Genomic DNA, 20,084 nt, shown 5'->3' with positions numbered 1-20,084 from the left:
AATCTAAAAAAGTTCTGTCTAGCAGGACCTGCCAGGCCACTATTTTACAGCAAATATTAAAATTAATGCATTGTGCAGATTGTACAACATAGTACCAAATGGAGTTGGGTTCATTTAATTTCATAGAACAGTAAAAAAAAAAAAAAAAAAAAAAAAAAGATGGTCATCTCTCAAGTGGTGCTCAAAAAAGTAATAACCTACGTAAGTCCAGGATTTGGGTTTGGATTTTTTTTCCCCACCTTAATAAAAAAAAAAAAAAAAACTTTGTTTAAACAATTTTGTGTTTACTTGTATTGCGTCTAATATTAAAACTGTTAAATGGCACGCAAAAAATAAATCTGGAAAGGGACAAACACTTTCCCACCATTCTTTACTTAATTGCATGAATCAGCGATAGGTACCCTTTATTTTGCTTGAGCATCTGCCAAAAAAAGGGCAGGTGCACATGCCTCACTGGTTTTAAAAAAATATTTGTTGACATTTATAGTCAAAATATCAGATACAGGAGGATCTTGGAGATCAGTGGAATTAGATGTTTAGCCTAAATAAAGAGGAACTTTTAAATTTACTCTCATCATAAAAAAATGAGAAATAATGTGCAGACTCCAAAGCTGGCAAGACGGGAGGGTTTGAGTTCATTTTGTTTCAATGCAACAGACAAAAAGCAATAGCTGCTCCATTGGGCTTGAAATAAAATATTTTTATTGACATAAACAGTCACAATATCGGGTACAGGAGGACGGAGAATTGGCGAAAAGGTGGCAAAAAGACCTTGAACAGAAAAAAAAACAGAAAACAATGACTACTCCATTGGTTTAAAATCCAATTTTTTAATTGTTTACAGTCACATCAGGTACAGGTGTACTAGGTGATTGGTGATAAATGTCGCAAACCCAGAAACACTGCTACTTGTGTGTGTGTGTCGAGATGCAGGAGCCAACAAAAGGAGCTTGGGTTCATTCATCTCCCTGATATAAACTTGTGATATACAAGCATTCTCCCATGCTGGCCTTTCTGACTGCCAACCATCTCAGAATAAGTTAAAGTGATGATGTGCTACTCTGAAAATAATAAAAATATATCACTTCAATACAAATAAGATGTAATGAAACAGAATACAACAGGAATATTGGACTCTTATCTCCTTTTGTTGCGCTAACCTCATCCTGCATTGGTACCATTGGCTAAAAAGGAAAAAAAATTACTTGAGCATTACCAGATAGTGAAAATGTATTTTCACGTGTCATAAATAAGCTTCTCAATAATTTAATCAGATATTGTACAAAACAAATTGCTTCAAAAAATATTTTTAATCTCTCAAAAATAACAACATCCTACAACTCTCATGTACAGCGTTACGAAGAGAGTACGAAAAACATGTACATTACTGTATGTCCATAATGTTGTGAGTTGACTTTCTATTTAAAAAAAAAAAAAAAAATGGTGACTTTGGATGACATTATAGCAATTTAAATATTTCCTGGAATCTGTTGAATACGCAAAGTAAAAATTATTTGTTTTATGATTTGAAAGCATTATCTCAGAATTACAACGCAGCATTGGCTCCCATCAAATATGTTTGACGTGCCATGATGTTAATGTACCATAACTTTTCAACACATCTTGACATAAATAAAGAAAATCGTCCACATCTTGTACCGTTTATCCTCACTAGGGTCGCAGTTTATAAAAAATAATCTTCCCTACAGCATGCCATAAATTGTAAATTCCCATTAACGAGTCATCATCATACCAACATATTTTCAATCTGAATAGGAACATCACCGGAATCCTTTGCAGCACAAATAAAACTGACTTTTTGGAAAGTAAACTCACATTTTGGCATTTTTGTTTATTGATTTCACAACTCACAAAAAGGGAAGTGGCAGCACAAGCAGGATCGAGTGTGTGTGTCAAAAAGAATAGGCTGGGGGTCTCCAATCCCCTCACGTACACCCTCTTTGGAATGTTACTGTGTCAGAATACCATGCACAACCTTGTGCATTTGTTTTGAACAACACAGAGTAGCACGTATGCACAAAAAAATCACATCCGCACAGAGTAGGCCACGAGGCTGGGTTTGAGAATGAAGTCAAAAGACAGATCTCTGTATATTATTCAGAATTTGACCAATTATTTTTGACGACGGTTATCCTCCATTTGACAGCTAAGCAAGTTGGGTCCTATCAATATCAAAGTGGCGAGCTGAGAGGAAGCACATGCAAAAAGGATTCACCAGACCTGCCTGACATTTTGGACTGCACAGGGAGAATTTTGAACACTGTCCCGGTTGTGATCTGGTGTGGCAAGCAGTTGTTTTTTGGACTTAGTGGCAAAAAAAAATAAATAAGGGCTTTTAAAAGTCCACGAACTGGTTTTCAGGCAAATAATGTTTCGTGTTTGAAGCGAGTGGAGACCATGGTCAGGAGTGTCTAGAAGCTTTGGAAATGGTTGACTGGCATGTTCTCACTTTTTTTTATTGGTCTTCAAGAAGTGGGCGGTGGCGGGGCTTTGGCGCATAGTTTTTCAATTCAGTGGCACAAAGAAGTGTGCTTTTTTTTTTTTTTTAAAAATGCCTTCAACATACCCTTCCCCTTTTGAATTCCATGTCTTGTGAATTCTCAGGTCCTGTGAATTCTCACTGGGAGAAAGAGAGTCAAGATGCTGGGAAAAGGGGTGGTAGGGAACGATCCTGGACTTTTTTTGTTTGTTTGTTTGTTCCCCCCCCTCCTGTTTAAGTCCACCAAGCAGATCAGGAACTTCTACCAGTGACACTCCAAGCCAGTGGTGCTCTGGGAGAGGACAGCCATCAACAATGAGGTGTGAAAAACAGAAGAGAAAGAAGTCAATTTAGGGACAGAGGGAGGAAAAGACAGTTAAACGTTTGGTTATTATGAAAAGATGCTTCAATGAGCAACCTGAATACAAAATCAAAATCAAAGCAGGCGGGACACACTTTCAATTGTCTCAGGCCTGCAGAAGAAGGTGAAGGACGTTGGTCTTGTTGACAGGAAGTGACAGACAAGAACTGCTGCTGCTGTTGTATGCGTGTGTGCAGTTGAAGAGCCCGCTATGAGAGGGGCAGTGCATGCATGTTACAGCACATAGACTATAAAGGGGCGCAGGGGGGACAGTCCATTGTCATCACACAAGAGGTGCCTCTGCATGCTATCATTGAGAGGACACAGATAGGAGGAGGGGAGTCGACAGAGGTCACCGGTCCACATGCCTGCAGGACCGCATGAGGTCGTACGCGTGGAGGTGAGAGGAAGTCCGTGTGAAAAGAGGAAGGAAGCAAGGGATGGGAGGGGGACAATTATATATGATCACTTACCAAATGAAACAGGATGGCTGCATTAATCAAGAGGGTGAACACAGTTAGACACTCTTTACGTCCCTCTATGGCTTGATGTACACTGCATGGTTCAAGTGACAATTCCAATCTTTTTCATGGTCGTATGCGACACAGTTCTGATATCCAGTTGGAAGCCAGAATTTTATATCCACTGTGCAAAAACTTTTTTTTTTTGTCTAACTGTCTGAGGTACAAGCAGACTAAACCGCACCTATTTCAGGTCAGTTGGGATCACCAAAATTATTTAATTTTGTGAAAGGGCTACTGTTATGAAATGGATGAATTTTAGTATGTTAATGAAAAAACATCAGCCAATATATAACATGTAATGCAAAAAATGTAATAACATGGGCCCCCATGTGTTTTTTAACCACAAAACATGATTTTGACATATAGAGCTTTTTGTAACTCCCGCCATGAAAATCCTTTCGAGGGATTTGTTTTCGGGACGAACCAGGAAGTGACATAGAGGACAGCGGCGCCCCCAAGTGGACTCATTTGTTTCCATTAGTTTTACCTCCTGAAAGGTAGCTCATTGTTCCTTCGTGTTAGCCAAAATGCCAGCTCATTGCATTGCTGGACATTGCTTGAACACTCGGGAGGATGGATTTACCCTTCATAAGTTTGCTAGAGACCCGGTTCGTTGTGAAAAATGGATTGTACGGGTGCAGAGGACGACAGCTTCGTTTGGTTCCAAATAAGAGGTGTGTATACAGCTACTAAAAATAATAATAATTTGGGGCGGACCACGTAAACGGTCTCTCATAACATAACAAAAGATCCCAGTACGAAATATGTCGATGTGCGCGCCGGACGGCGTCGGGCTGCTGCGCGGACGGCGGCGACTCTGAAGAACCCAGCCAAGAATGCCTCACTGAGCCGCGTGCACGCAGCAATGCACCCCGGCTCGACGGCGTTCATCGAGTACTGCGGCGGCTATGAACATCCCTCTAAAAGCAGCACGGCTCGGCTCCATTATATGCCAGCACGGCGGCGAAAATCAGCCACACCGGCTGAGGCGCCGCGTTCGGCGGTCACGGCTTCTTCGAAGGCTGCGCGGACGGGGGCAGCTGTGAAGAACCCAGCCGAGAATGCCTCAGTCAGCCGCGTGCGCAGAGTACAGCGCCCCGGCTCGACTGTGTTGCTCATCACGTACTGCGGCGTCTGTGAACAATCCCCTAAAGCAGCACGGCTCGGCTCTGTCATAAACCACCGCGGCCGGCTGCGATGAGCCGCGATGGCTCATCTCCGCCACAGAAGTGGATCAGACGGGGATATGGATTGGCCGTGATCGCATATCATCAGAATATGGCTCGAACCAATAGTGTAATATTGCCCCGGTAACTTCACTCGGTTGTTTGATGTTCTCCTTTTCAAAAAGAGCTGCCTGGACGTTCCCATGTTTACACTTGCATATAGCTGTTTGAACAGATGAACGTGGCAGATTGAAACATCTGGAAATTGCACCAAAGGATGAGCCAGAATTGTGGAGCTCCACGATTCTCTCTCTGAGTTCCTGACCAATTTCTTTTGATTTTCCCATGATTTCAAACAAGGACGCAGAGGGTTTGAAGCGTGGGCTTAAATACATCCCCAGGCGTGCTGTCAATTAACTCAAATGTCAGTTAACCTATCGGTAGCTTCCAAACCCACAACCTCATCATCTGGGCTTTCCAATGTTCTTTAAAAACAGTGCTTTTTGTTTAAGTAAACGTGACTTCAGAGAAAATAGTACAAAATGCTGTAAGAAATTCTCATTATTGTGACATTTAAAAAAAATAAATAAATAATGGTGATCCTGAATGATCTGAAACAGGAAAGGTTTAGTCTGATTTGACTGCAGGTAGTGAGAAAAAAAATGAAATGTGTATTTTTGCAGAGTGTATGTAAACTTCTGGCTTCAACTATACACAGCTACGCCTCATCAATGTCACCTTGACGTTATTGAAATGCACCAATCGGAGATGTCTGCACACTCGCATTGAAAAAAGAAATACCATTACTACAGCTGCAACAAAAATATACAGCAGTAAAAATGGTCTAAATATAAGTGTGTCCATCTATAAATACATCAAAATAACTGCTTACAGCAGCCAGTGGAGTAATGTGGATGTTAATGGACTGAAATCAATGGGGAAGAGCCTGCCCGGGCCAACTAAATGCAATTAACATTAAATATTTGTATTTTTTATTTATTTAGTTTGCATTTGGTGTTGCTACTTCCAACTGGTGGGACTTGTAAGGGTAATTAAATTCAACCTGGTCATCTACATCAATGTAAACGCAGGCATATCATATGTGTGTGTCAGTTGTAACTGTACATAGAAATAGACTACTCTCCCAAAAAAAATTGGATAAAGTTATTTCACTGGAATTGGCCACTTGGAACTACAGTGTAAATCAGGCCTATGCGTGTTTGTGTGCACCTAATATTTTCTCCTCCCATGTGGTTAATAAGAAAGCCAGATGTTTCAAACAGCTTTGTGTCATGCCTGAACTTATTAATTTTGAAGGAGTACAAAATGATGTGGCCTCTAAGTTTATTAGTAATTACTGTAAAATCAACACCACCGGCCCATATGACAATGGGTTTAATGCAAACTGTTTTGAACCATAACGAAAAACAAACTTGTTTGTTCATCTGTGTTTTCTGTGATTATGACAGAAACCCACGAACTTTTTTAGAAGTGTAAAAGTGTGGACTGTTACATTTGAAGCACTTCAATTTAATGTGGCAAGGGGAAAAAAATGAAATTCAATATTTTGACCTGGGTAGAGGTCTAAAAACAGACACGTTCCCTGCTAGTAGACAACAGGGAACCAACTCCAGTATGGCTGTGGACTATAAGCCTCAGTAGCAAAGAAAAACCCTAAATCATGACTGACAAATACATCACAACAATGGATGATCTGAGCAAACGGTTTAAAGTGACAGCAACACACTTTAAGGCTAATGAAGCGATGCCGTAACCCACATGCACCGCAATCATTTCGACTTGTCAAATGATGAAGATACAAAGTCTTGGATAGCCCGGCGGATACTGACCCCTTCTTCTTCTCTGTACGGACTTAGACTGTTGTACACTGCTTCAATAACGCTTTGTCTGCAAAAAGAACAATGGAATTAAAACAAAAGTTCAGAGAACAAGGAAAGGACAGTTTTGAGTAGTATCACATTTTAAGGATTAGGTTCTTTGACCATTTCGTCAAATGCTCACAACATCTCATTTGTGAAAACCAGACATTCAGTAAACAAGGAAACTGGCATTATTTATCATGTTTCTTGAGTCAACAGAATCAACTATTTCAAAACGTTATGGAAAACGTGTATATCAACATTTAAAGGAGACATATTACTCTTTTTGTCCACATTTTAAAATAATTCCCAGGTGCAAAGTGTCTGACATTCTCTCGATCAAAAAACACAGAGTTGAAAAGTTACAGGACACACTGGGCTCTATTTTCGTAGAGGACGCATCAAAAGCGGGACACAAATAGAGGCATACCGTGATTTTTGTGCAAGTGCAATGTTTGATACATGTGTATTGCGCACTGCATGCATTTGCGAATTTGGCAGACTGCTCTGTGACAAGCTGAGTGTTCTGGCAAAGCGAGGGTGTGTCTTTGACATGCGCCCAGCAGAGTGGTAATTCGGTCACATAAAGACAGTCTAAATTTACGCCTGATCAGACCATGTGTAAACCTTGGAGCGGCTGGTCCTATGTGATTTCATTCTAGTTCATGCCCCACATTAAAGGAAATGAGAGGTGCTGCTTTGATTGGCGGCGAATGACTCCAGCTGTCGACATCCACTGATCTGCGGGGGGTGTGCTGGTCTACCAAGTAAAGCTTTTGTTAGCCTGAAGAACAGGGCGTACCTAGGGAGTTGCGACTAGACATTGACTAAGTAAAAAAATATTTTGTATCACCACTCATCAGCAGATATGTGCATGTGGCACCTACACTCGACACACTTCCCAAAAAAATATATATATCCACATCGATAACTTGTCCGAACATTCTAATTTGTGCCAGATACAAACTAATCTGTGCAATCGCTGAAGCTCTGCTTAGAGTTTGGCACTGACGTGATGGGGTTTCAGATCGCACTCTGGTGGACAAACTTCAGTAGTTTCTTGGAAAATGTGGCTGTTCACCCAGCCTAGTTGTCAAACTAGTAGAGTCCATCTGTATGGGTGCACTATTTTTTAAATCATCCGGGATGTTGCATCACAATCAGACAACATTATAGGGCTCCCTCACAGAAAGTTTGGGATAAATGTAGCTCACAAAAAACAAACAAAAAAACTTGCCTGTTTTTGTAATTTCACACTTGGTGAGTGGGTAGGTACTCCAGAGGCCAGATTATATCTTATTTGTTATACAAGCAATTTAAAACTAAATTCTCATTAATATGTCTCCTTTAAGCGGTTGTGTGTTGAGGTTTGCCCAAAGACAAAACACCTTATTATGGCGGAGATGGGGGGCTCTTACTTGCTGGCAAGGCCTCCCCCTGGTGGCAGAGCCGGCATGCCGCTGTCAGCGGACAAGTTCCTCATCACTGTCACCAGGTCAGGAAAGCTCTCGTCAGCCGGCCGGGACAGCAACGCTGAAAACAGCAGAGTGTGTGTTCCACAAGATGAATGTCTGGTGATACCCAGGCAGTGACGACACTGATTAAGTCCATCCGTCCAGTTTCTAAAGCACTTGTCTTCATTCCGGTTGTCAGTGATCTAGTGCCTATCCCAGTTGATTTTGGGAAGAGTACGCCTTGGATTAGTAGCCAGCGGGGAACATAAAGGAAAGTAACCATTAGACCTATGGAAAATTTTGTCTTCAAAGAACCTCAAGTGCATAATTGTGTAATGTAGTTGGAAGGGAGTAATCACAGAAATCCCAGGCAAGGAAGGGGAGAACACACTAACTCCACAAAGAAAGGAATAAAGACCCTCAGAACTATGATGGTGGAAGGTTTCCACTAAAATGTTTAGCCAAAAGATTCCTGTCTCCATTCTCTTCTTATTTGGATCTGGCAGAAGCAGATGCCCCAAGAAGCCAAACATTTACATTAGCACACAATACTAAATGACTTCATTCCACTCCAAGATGCCAATAAATAATCCATTTGGTGAACATCTATATATCTTATTTGACCATAATGTCAAACAGCAAGCGTTTGTTGCTGGGGAGACGAGTTTATAAGCAAAGTAGCAAAATAAAAAGGCTTTATGACTCCCAAGGGAGAACTTGTGAGAGAACAAATGGGAAGAAATGAGAAGGCCAATAGGAGAGCGAAGAGAAGACATAGCATGTGAGAGTAAGGGAGAGGAGAAAACGATGTCAGAGGAAAGCAAGAGGGAACAGAGAAGGGAGATGCTTGCTGAAATGGCAAAGGAGGTCACGATGGTGTCATTTTGCAGCATTGAGCGGGATCTACCTCTGATGGAGGAGGTTAGAATAGTGCGGTTTCGAAGATGAAAACACACAACCATTTGATAAGAATACAACAAAGCCATTCATCCTCACCTTCCACACGAGACTCCAGGTACTGGTTGAGCTCTCCATCTCTCCTCACAGCTTCTTCAGACACTTTGGGAGTGTTGGGCAAACACACTAACACAACACTCATGTTATCCCGGCTCCCCTAAGGAAAATGTGAGGTAAGAGGAAATGAGTGAAAGCAAGGGAAAAACTCAGTGTGATGGTGACTTGTGTAAAATGGTAAATAAAACTATGATACAATACACAACATATATTACACCCAGCCACAAGGTGATCCCCTCTATTAGCTGACTCCTTTAAATTCCAAGTAGCTTTTATTTTAGTTTTGATTTTATGATACAGTGGTTCATCTAAGTTTAAATTTGTCCATTTTCTTACATCCGCTCCCATTACGGTAGTGGTTCTCAAATAGTGGGGCAGGGTCCAATTGGGAAGGGAGGTGACCCCAGAGAACGTGCTTTTTTTTTGGGTACTACAATAAAGTGTCATTGTAATTCCACTATAGTGGCTCCCTCACTGTAAGTGTACACAGAGAGAATTAGCCCAATGATAAAATATGATGTTAATAAACCCACCATAGAACTTTTTTTAACAGGGACGAAAAGAGAGGCTGAGAGAGACTGCGAATGTGAGAGAAAGGAAAGTCTCCTGAAAGTTAAGTTGAGGAAGTATGATGAAGCACTTCACCGTGACTACAATGAGAAACAAGGAAAGACCGGTGTGTTTACAATGTCTAAGAAAATTGTCAGCGGACAGCATGAGGCCAAATAAATTAAGGCGTCATTTAAGAGACATTACACCCCGATCACACTGATAAGCAGCAAGTTTTTTTTCAGCGAAAACATGCCAAATATTGCCAACAATCATCCTGCCTTGTGAATGGTACTTCAGCAAAACAGTGAGCTCTGTTTTTAGCATCATCTAAGGTGGTGTACCAAATTGCTCAGTGCAAAAAAAAAAAAAAAAAAAAAAAAAACCATCGTAGCAGAGGAACTAATACTGCCAGCAGCATTAGACGTGGTCTCTGTCATGCTAGGTGATGAGAGTGCTGTGAAAAAATTAAAGAATTCTTAATAAAATTATTCTTTGTTGGAAGTTCTTTTTTTGTATTCCATAATTTTAAAGATACATGTTATGCAGAGGATTACCAATAAGTGTGTGTATATATATATATATATATATATATATATATATAAAACACTATATTTGGAGGCACGATGGCACGATATGGTTTTCCTGTTCCTGGGGGGGGGGGGGAGTGACAGAAAATAATTGAGAAGCACTGCATTATGGTCACAGGTGAGGTAGAGACTTAACAGCTGACTTGGGGTCAATAGTTGGATACATAGCCAATCATTCACAAATTTCACATCTATAGAATATTTAGAGGAACTAAGAGACATGGGGGAAACAAGAATACTCAGAAAACATGCAAACTGTAAACAGGAAGAGTGAATTTCAAAGCCAGCCATCTTCACTGTGAGGCAGATGTGCTGCCCACCTTATTTCTAACAAAACCATCCCAAAAGTTAAGTTTAACTTTTGAGGTAGGTGGTGGTTCTTTTTTCCTAAATGGAATGTTGAAGAGAAAACGTTGGTACGACAGACACATATACACAGACCTTGTGCAGGCAGGTGTCCACCACTTCATTGCAGACTCTCTCCAAATCATCAGATACCTCAAGCCTCGATTTGACAAACTCGCAAAGCTCCTCATTGGACATAACATCCCAGATTCCGTCGCATGCCAGGATAACGAACTGATCTTGCTCAGGGGTCCGAACAATCTCATAAACCTCTGGCTCGGGGCTCACCAGCTGCTCGGTGGGGCCCCTGCCAACGACGCACTTGTAGTCATAGTCCCCCAAGGCTCGAGAGACAGCCAGCGACCCGTTCACCCTCTGGATCATGACGGAGCCGCCGGCGTTCTGGATGCGCTCCCTCTCACGAGGGTTGCAAGGCTTGTGGTCATGCGTGGAGAAGCACACTTGGGAATTTCGGTACAAAACAGCCCGAGAGTCCCCGCAGTTCATGAAAAAAAAATGCTCGGGCGACAGGAGGACACCCACGGCCGTGGAGCCACTTCGGTCCATGCCGTTGCGCATGTCAGAGAAGCTGCGCATGTGCTCGTCAATCCTCAGGAAGCCTGTCCGGATGCCATCTTTCACAGCCTCCACTGTTGGGGCAATCTCTGCCGGAGGGCCGTCTGTAGTGCTCTCTGAACCAGCCAGTGAGCTCTGGTGCCCTCCATCCCCAAAACCGGCGCTGATTATGTGCTCCAGAAGGTGCTTGGAGCAGTAGTTGGCAACCCTGGAGCCCGCATGGCCATCGTAGACGGCGAAAAATGACCAGTCGGTCAGACCGGGTGCAGGGATTCCAAGCGCTGCTGTGTGAGCATCTTCCATCTCCACTCGCCAGCCCTGCATGGAGCTCAGCCCATAGCGGATGCCGTTTCCTTCACCGTGGGCATTGTGCTTCTCTGTTTTGGGCTTGTCCAGGAAGGCACCCATGGCTCAGCTCTGCAGAGACCCACAGATGCCTGCGAAAGAGAACAGAAAAGACAGCGAAAGAGCACAACAGACAGAATTAAATGAGAAACTTGAGACCAAACTTTACAAATACTGTACTAATCAACCAAAGCCAGGTGTTAGCCAAGCATTGTGTAGTGGAAGGTAGGAATTTAATTTCAAACCGAATGTATCCTTGTTGTATCAACGCAATAAATATATATTTTTTTTCATCCACATGGAAGTCTCATAGCAATCTGTCTGTTGGAAAATATATCTGTAAAAGAAAAGCTACGCCTTCCAAGAACTTGTAGTAGTGGGAGTTCATCCTTTTAATGCCCACAGTAATTCAGCTTTCAGAACATCTGTTGTTATGTTATGTGGATCAAAGTTTTTTTAGGATGCCTTACTGTTGAAGCTGAAATGGCTGACTGTGTTTGTGCGGATAAAAGTGCAGTAACGTCCGAACTTGTTGCAAAAAAAATTTAAAAAAAAAAAAAAAAAAAAATTTTTTAAAAAACCTCTCTGACAGGGTTGGTCTTCTACTGTTTAATAAGTTTCAAGTCCTACATTAAAAAAAAAATACAAATCCCTGTCATTTTATTAGCAAATATAATATTGAGAGCACCGGGTAACGCTGCACTTCTTTGCTTTAAACTAATGTCATGAACTGTATAACATTACCAATACACCGGGACATTACGCTTATGCGTCAATTTAAATGTTAATCCATTAAATTTTTAATTTGTTCTCTCCAAACTAAATAATCCACAATATATTTTCATTGTTTTTCCAAAACTTTACAGAAAATGTTATCTTTCAGTAATTTTTCAACAATGCGGAGAATCCATTTTCAATTTCCATAACTTTTCCATGTTTTGTTGGGACTCCAAATGGGCTGCGATGAAGAGAAAGAAAAATGGAAAGACAGCCACGTCTGGTGCAGGACAAACTAGAAACGTTAAAATTGTAATTGTGTACGACCTACAACACAATAGAGTGAGGGTTCATAGGCTTATAAAACTAGCATGGTAATACATCTGCCTCTCCTAAACAACAGACAAATCTGATGCTCGTGGATTTAAAAAGGCTCCCCTTGATTGCTTTAGCTAAACATTTCAGGTTTGCTTTTTTTTTTTTTGCAGGAATTTTAACAGCACCAAAGAAAGAACTCAAAACAGCCATGGTGATAATTACTCTTCATACAAAGAAACAGACCAGTCACTTCGGTTTATGCTTAAACAGAGAGGCGCCAGTTTCCGAGATTCCTTGGCACTACTGGATGCCAAGAGAACTGTTGAGGTTTGGATTTCTTATTGGGCCATTCATTCTGCACCTGCATGAACTAAATGAACATCATTGGGTTGCTTGCAGGGAGGGAGACATTTTCCATCCGGCCTATACAAATTGTGAGGCCAGCAATGGCCCACAATAGTAAAGTCACAGTAGTGAGTCAGTCTTTCACCTCTCCACTAACACTAATAACAACTTAAGACCAACACAAGTGAACAACAGTCCGACGTCTCCATGGATACACAGGTTGGAGTGGCAGCTGGGAGGGATTAGCATGGCAGTAAAGTGATTAAATTCAGGTGGTCGCAGCATGCGAACAGTCATAATTAGCTCTAACCTAATTTTGGACAGTCTTGCCCTTGTAGCATGGTAAGGTCACATGAAAGGCCAAGGTTTGATTGAAAGTCAGGTGACTGAGATCAAGAAGCGTCAGTGGATTCAGACTAGCAGGGCTGTTTTAACAAGCTAAGTCAATGTAGCAGCTGGTTGCTGATGAGATGCACACAGGCCGGGATCAGCCTGTCAAACACAGACAAACACACAGGAGCTACCTTACACCTCCTGGCCCAAAGGTTCAGGTCTCACAAATGTTTGTTGCCATTAAAAGTGCATTATGTTGAGGGTCCTGGAAATTGAACTCTATCTAGCTTTACATCTCTGGATAGGCACATAAATAACCATATCAATGTACATATTTAATGCTTTTACGAGCAAGGACGACTCGGCAGGGATATCTTAAATCCTCTACGGCTGATGACTCATCATAAGTTGCATCGGAAGCAGTCCATTTCCTGGAAGAGGAGAACTTCGAATAGGCATCGTCACTCATTGTCTGCACAGCGCCGTTGGGAATACCAAATGGGACTAGACGGGAGTCTTGTAGATGATCGGAAGGGAGGAGGAAATGTGACTTCTTGGATCACGGTGAATAGTTAGCAACCGTGTACTGATCCAATCCAATCTGATCGACTTGATCGGTATTGGGGGACTGTTCGCATTTTGGCTTTGTCAATAATTAGCCAATCACTGATCAACTCTGCAAAGCAATTTATAAAGCGCATTTCATACACAAAGTAAATAACTCAATGCGGTTGCAGCAGAACTTGAAACTTATTCTGAAGGTGACTGAAAGCCAGTTTAAAGACTTTAGAATTGGAGTAATAAACTGACTTTTTTTGTTCTGGTCAGAACCAGAGTTGCAGCATTCTGAATGAGATACAGCTGTTCAACGTTATTTTCAGGGAGTCCAGTCAGAAGACCATTACAATAGTTAAGTCTACTTCTGATAAAAGCATGTATGAGCTTCTCCTGGTCTGCTTGATACATGCAAGCCTTCACTCTGGATACGAGGTCAGAATCTAATCAGAACATCAAGGTTTCAGAGTGGGTCTTTGTTTTTTTTTAAAGAGAGACTCCAGATATTGACTAGAAGCCTTTCTCTTTTCTTTATTGCCAAAAACAATTATCTCAGTGTTGTTGCGATTTAACAAAAAAAACATTGTGGCTCATACAGTTATTTGTCCAATTGTCCAATTATCTGTTTTAGACAGTGACTCAACACCTCAAATGAACTGTAGCAATCTGGCGACACTGCTAAATATAACGTTTTCATCTGCAAAGCTATGATGTTCAAAATTAAAGTTCTAAAGAATTTGACCCAAGGGTAGCATGTACAAGACCTGTTCAGGGTGTACCCTGCCTCTTGACCAGCACACCCACGACTGTAGTGAGGATAAGCAGTACTGAAAATGGATGAAAGGATGGTAGCATATACATTTACGCCGCATTGCCATCATATTATTTTAAAAAGTATATTTGAGTCAAAAAGCTAGTTTTTTAGCCTTATCACGTGTCTTTTGACATAGTACTGCCAATATCTGAACACCAATAAAGTTATTTAAAAAATGTCAGTGGTGTGGGACAGAAAACACGCAATGCCCAGATCAGATTAAAAGACAAATCTGCTCACACGATTGCAGAACGTCACACAACTGTAATAAAATCTTTTATTCCGATCCCACCAATTCCCATCTTTTACAATCACTTGAATTTCTTTTGTCAACTCAAACGGGACTGGATACACAAGTTACCATGGCGATGACAACAATGAATCCTGCTGTGCATTTTTAAGAGAAAGAGTTTTGGTAGTCACTGGTGCTCAGGATAAGATGTTTGTTTTAGGCTTGCTTGAAGTAATGTTCACATACTTTTAAAATTATACACTTCATAAGCAAGCATCAAAACATTATGTAGCCAGCAAGGTAGCGCTATCACTAACAGTTGTAAGCGGATATGTAGGCATTCTATCAAATCACAAAATGTGGATGCATTACTGTATCTATTTCCTGCCATCTAATAGAAGAGCATTCATTTGTTCTGTTGGTCATTATGCCTCACTGGCATAAATAGATGTACGTCAATACTTTATGAACTCTAAATATACTTTTTCAGCAATTAAGCACAGAAGTATATCGAGTTCATGCCAAATATGTTTAAATAAAGTAGAGAGTAAATGAACAAGTTAATAGACATTCACTAATCATTTTTCTTTTAATTCAATGATCCAACCCACAAATTCTAATTGTGCAAAGCCAAGTTAAAAATAAATCATGTATTTATCCATTGTCATTATTATTTCAATGTGGTTTTAATAAATGATCCAAATGTGAAAGGGTTTCTTTAAAATTTTTTTTTTGTTGTTGTTGTTGTGTCACATTTAGAAGACTTGTTTTCACTTCACAAGGACTCGGATTATTTCAATTCTCATCATTTCCAGTGGCAACAGTTCTGGAGGTTGACCAGCGTTTCTGGAAAGGATTGTGTTATATTACATTGCTGGGTGTTGTATTAAAACACTGAGGGGTCCCATCTTCCTCCTACCAACTACGATATCATATTACATTTACCACCAATAACGTGGGGTTATAGAGACCACAGACGAAACCAAATGCAAACACATAAAAAGCCTTTTAAACGTGGCTAGACTGTTTTCACATCAAGGTGCCAACACTAACATTCATTAAAGAAATGTCGCGCATTCATAACAATACTCAAAATGATTTATCCACACAATTCCACACCAAAAAAAAAAAAAAAACATTTAACCACCCGAATGTGCGCTACGTTATGACTTGCACTGTGCAAGGTGGCTATGATGTAACGCTAATTAACCGAGGCTGAAATGGACACCAATTAAGACACTTCATAGTTCTGTCAAATTAAACATTACATTTGCTAATGTTACATTAATGCTGAGCAGCATGGCCCGTCCGTGGACTTACTGTTAGAAGAGATGCGGGTTCTCAAACGGTCCTTGTTTTGTGTTGCTTCAGAGGCAGGTTGCATATAAGGAGCAAGCCTTGTTATGATAGGCTTAGCGCTCTTTAAACATTAGCCTCTTTCGTCCATCGGCCGCTAGTCACCTAGCACGGATTGAAAGCTAGCCAGCCACTTCCCTTCTCGGCAGGTCTTCACGTCGGGGTAAGGCTTTCAAAGTCATGTTGTGGGCATCGTGTCACGTAAATACAGACCGACTATCTGTTGACGGGGAGCATGGGTGTTTCGCCACGATGTAAACGCCAAGCTAATGTTGGCTAAAGCTAAGTGAAATGTATGAAACAGATGACGTTTTTTTTTTTCCTCTCGCGAACGGGCAGAGGGTGGGCGGGGGGAAAAGCTGTTCGCTCCAAAGTCTCCGATTGCACAAGCGCTGATTTCAGGTTCCGCTTTGATTGGTCGTGTGAGATATCGCTCAATGGCCCTCTGACGTATTGTAAACACTTGACGTCCAGCCCGTTTGTTTATACGAGTGGATGTTTGGACACTTCACATCCGGCGTAAAAATTGTGCCAAACAAATATGTGCGTTCATCTGAGACGACACGCTGTGGCGATCCCGAAAGGGACAAGCCGAGAGAAACTTACTATTAGGTATACAGTACACGTAACAAGATCTTTTTTTCAAAAAAATAAATATGTGCATTATTTGAAAAAGCAGGCTCAAAACCCAGCTCTTTAATTTACCTTTTAAATAATATTTATTTAATTAATAGCTTTTATTTTATTTATTATTCATTTATTATATTGATTTTTATTTTGCTATCATATTTTTTATTTAAGTAATGATGTAATTTACGCGATTTAAGTTTTTAAATCAATTTAATTTATGCTGATGTAGGTGTGGTACTTTTTTCCTGATTCATTCATTCATCTTGCTTACCACTTGTCCTCACCAGGGTCACGGGTGTGCTTGAGCCCAGCTAACTCTTGGCGAGATGCAAGGCAAGTTTATTTTACAGTTTAAGGCGGCACGGTGGATCAACTGGGAAGCGTTGGCCTAACAGTTCTGAGGTCCCGGGTTCAATCCCAGACCTGCCTGTGTGGAGTATGTATGTTCTCCCCATGCGTGCGTGGGTTTTCTCTGGGCACTCCGGTTTCCTCCCACATCCCAAAAACATGCAACATTAATTGGACACTCTAAATTGCCCCGAGATGTCATTGTGAGTGCGGCTGTTTGTCTTGATGTGCTGGCGACGAGTTCAGGGTGTACCCCGCCTCCTGCCCGTTGACATCTGGGATAGGCTCCTCCACTCCCCAGAACACTTGTGGGGATAAGCGGCTAAGAAAATGGATGGCTGGATAGTTCTTACACTCTTCTCCACAAAAAAAATGCCATGCACATTTATAATAAATGTGGGTGCTACCAATAGCCTCACCCTTAAAATGTTGAGATTCATCCATGTAAAACAATGGAAACTCAAACAGATTTTTTTAACTATATCAAACTGTACTGATTGGTGGAAGTTTAACGTTTGTGGATGTAACAATTTGATTCAAAGTGTTTTACAAAGACATCAAAACATAAGTACAGATGTGATTTAAGATTAACACAAAAAGTGATAAGAAGAATCCATAAAAGTCGTATAAAATCACGAGTTAAAATATGATTGCATTTAAAAAAGATTTGGATCGTTATTAAAAAAGAGGCAGGGTACAGCCAATAGCAAGGAACTATTCATACCTATGGACAATTTAGACCTCTATCCAGTTGAGGTGTAGTAGTTTAAGGAGTAATTGAAAATAGTTCAAGGAGTAATTGAAAATGATTACATCCATCCATTTTCTTTTGTCGCTTATCCTCACGAGGGTTGCGGGGAGTGCTGGAGCCTATCACAGCTGTCAACGGGCAGGAGGCGGGGTACACTCTGAACTGGTTGCCGGCCACAGCCGCACTCATAATCACACCCAGGGGCAATTTAGAGTGTCCAATTAATATTGCATGTTTTTTGGGACGTGGAGGAAACCGGAGTGCCCGGGGAAAAAAACCCACGCAGGCACAGGGAGAACATGGAAACTCCACACAGGCGGGTCCGGGATTGAACCCGGGACCAAAGAACTGTGAGGCCAATGCTTTCCAGGTGCACCACTGTGCTGCCCTTTTCCACTACTAGTATAAGTAAATACAATACTTCTGCTTGTTGCACTGTTTAATCGTTATGTGAAGAAATAGACTCCAAAATGGCTGCTGGAGACAGTGTGAGCAAGATCAGTTTTCTTAATGATGTTTCTCTCAAACAGTTGAGTGGATCAACAGAGAGTCAAGTGCGGCTTCTTTGTTTATCATACAGTCTGCGTGTAAAGGAGGAGGAACACGGGGGTCGTGAGTCTTCCCTTCCTCTCGGCCTAATCACCGAGCAATCATGCCTCACCTTGCCCTTTCGCTCTTCAAGCACAAGAGCTCTTGAAAAGCTGATTTCCTGCCTCCTCGGAGGGCGCGCGTTGCTTTTGTCTACGGAGGAGACGGGTCAAAACAATAATTGTTGGCAAATTGTGCGCGGAACCGTACGACGCTCATTTGATTTGCCTCTCTCTTTTTTTTTTTTTTCCCCTGTATGTTTTTGTTGGTGCTCTCTTTGGGCCCTCTTTTAACAAGTTGTGTGTGTGTGTGCACGCAAATCTGTTTCTTGGTTGGAAAAGAGAGAGAGAGAGGTAGCATAAATATTAATTAATACATGTTATGTGAAGGGGCAAGCTGCTCCCTGTTCTTAATGGGATTAGAGTCATTAACCAACTGTTTACTGAATGCAAGATGATCTCTCTCTCTCTCTCTCTCTCTCTCTCTCTCTCTCTCTCTCTCTTGTCTCTACCTTTCTCGCTTTTTTCTTTTTCTCTGATCCCTAATCAACGGGATGGCCTAGAAGTGCCTCGGGGGTGAATATGAATGAGTGCAGCTGCCCGGTGCGGATTACTACCCCACTTTACAGGCAGACACACACGTATACAACTGCATAAACAAAACAGACTACTGTATTTATTCACGTTTGACACATTATTGTTTGATAAATCTATGCTCAGATGACACTGCAGCAAAATCTAATGGGAATAACGGGACCTATAGCATCCAGGTAGGCTATATTTCACAAACAAGTTTTCTTTATTATGTGTTTTCTTTCTTGAAAATGAAAACTGCAGTCCTTTTCTGTCATATCATTCTAAAGCAATCAGTAAAAAAATTGTAATTACCTTAGGAAAACCCTGATAAATCGGCATAATCTATACGCACCCATGGAACAGCAATGGAACTGGGGATTAAATTCGCTACATGGTCAGCGTAGACAAAGAAATGTACTCTTATTGAAAGCAACAGTATTGACTCATATGTTACATATTGTGCCTGTTGGACAATACCACCCTCCCACACATTTCCAAAATGACAACTTTTCAAGAAATTGGTATTAAAGTTTATATTGCTATCATAAACCGTGGACACTCATGATAACACATCACCACACCAAAATAATGTTCAATTGCTAATTCACTACACACACAAAAAATTCTGCCGATGATTAAAACGGCACAAATACAACACTGCGCACAGGCTGTCCTCATCATGAGTTTGTCTCAGTCAAGTTATCATATACTGTTGCACACTCACAACACAACAGCATTTCAAAATGATGTTCAGTTGATAATTTAGCATGCTTAAAAACGTTGAGCTGAGAAAACTCAAGTATATAAGTGGAAATTAATTTGCAACACTTCCCTCGTGTAGCTGCCTTGCTTCTGCAACGAAGCATTACAGCAATCGTTTTTAACAAAACAAGCCTACTCAAATGTATTTAATCTAACTATATCTTTATTGTCTAAAAAAGAGACATCCAAATTTTCAATACAGGCGACAATAATAATGCCGCGGAACACATATTAGTTTATAAGGAAATATGTTCGTTTTTTGCTGCCAACGTCATCACACTCACGCGGGTTTTCAATCGAAATGTGAGTAGGCCAAAATCTGGCTCAATATATACAGAAAATAAGCCTAAAATTACTTTGTGATCTAATTTGGAGTGATTTTTTTTTTTTTTATTCCTGCAGACATCATTTTCAAGTCTGTAACTATGGAATAAACTCTTTGTTTATTGCATTTAA

At 41.0% G+C, this 20,084-nt stretch overlaps 1 protein-coding gene across 8 annotated transcripts; it reads right to left on the bottom strand.

Moving 5' to 3' along the window:
* Positions 1 to 679: 679 nt before the first annotated feature.
* Positions 680 to 16,455, bottom strand: ppm1ba (protein phosphatase, Mg2+/Mn2+ dependent, 1Ba). 8 transcript variants are annotated; one of them, XM_061837164.1, is made up of 7 exons: positions 15,939 to 16,455; positions 10,480 to 11,396; positions 8,882 to 8,999; positions 7,850 to 7,964; positions 6,402 to 6,459; positions 3,335 to 3,351; positions 1,828 to 2,792 (listed from the first exon to the last, which is right to left on the bottom strand). In XM_061837164.1, coding segments are annotated over exons 2-7 (1,197 nt in total). In that variant the 5' UTR covers positions 11,368 to 11,396; positions 15,939 to 16,455; the 3' UTR covers positions 1,828 to 2,791. The 8 variants fall into 8 exon arrangements, 7 of the variants coding, with proteins under 7 accessions (XP_061693145.1, XP_061693148.1, XP_061693146.1 ...); XM_061837161.1 differs by lacking the exons at positions 1,828 to 2,792; positions 3,335 to 3,351 and adding an exon at positions 680 to 771; XR_009797446.1 differs by lacking the exon at positions 3,335 to 3,351 and having other exon boundaries at positions 7,820 to 7,964; positions 15,939 to 16,454.
* Positions 16,456 to 20,084: the final 3,629 nt, after the last annotated feature.

The sequence above is a fragment of the Syngnathoides biaculeatus genome, chromosome 12, assembly GCF_019802595.1.
Source record: "Syngnathoides biaculeatus isolate LvHL_M chromosome 12, ASM1980259v1, whole genome shotgun sequence".
NCBI classification, from domain to species: domain Eukaryota; kingdom Metazoa; phylum Chordata; class Actinopteri; order Syngnathiformes; family Syngnathidae; genus Syngnathoides; species Syngnathoides biaculeatus.
The sequence above is the reverse complement of the archived record's forward strand: the minus strand, read 5'-3'. Positions and strand labels throughout refer to the sequence as shown.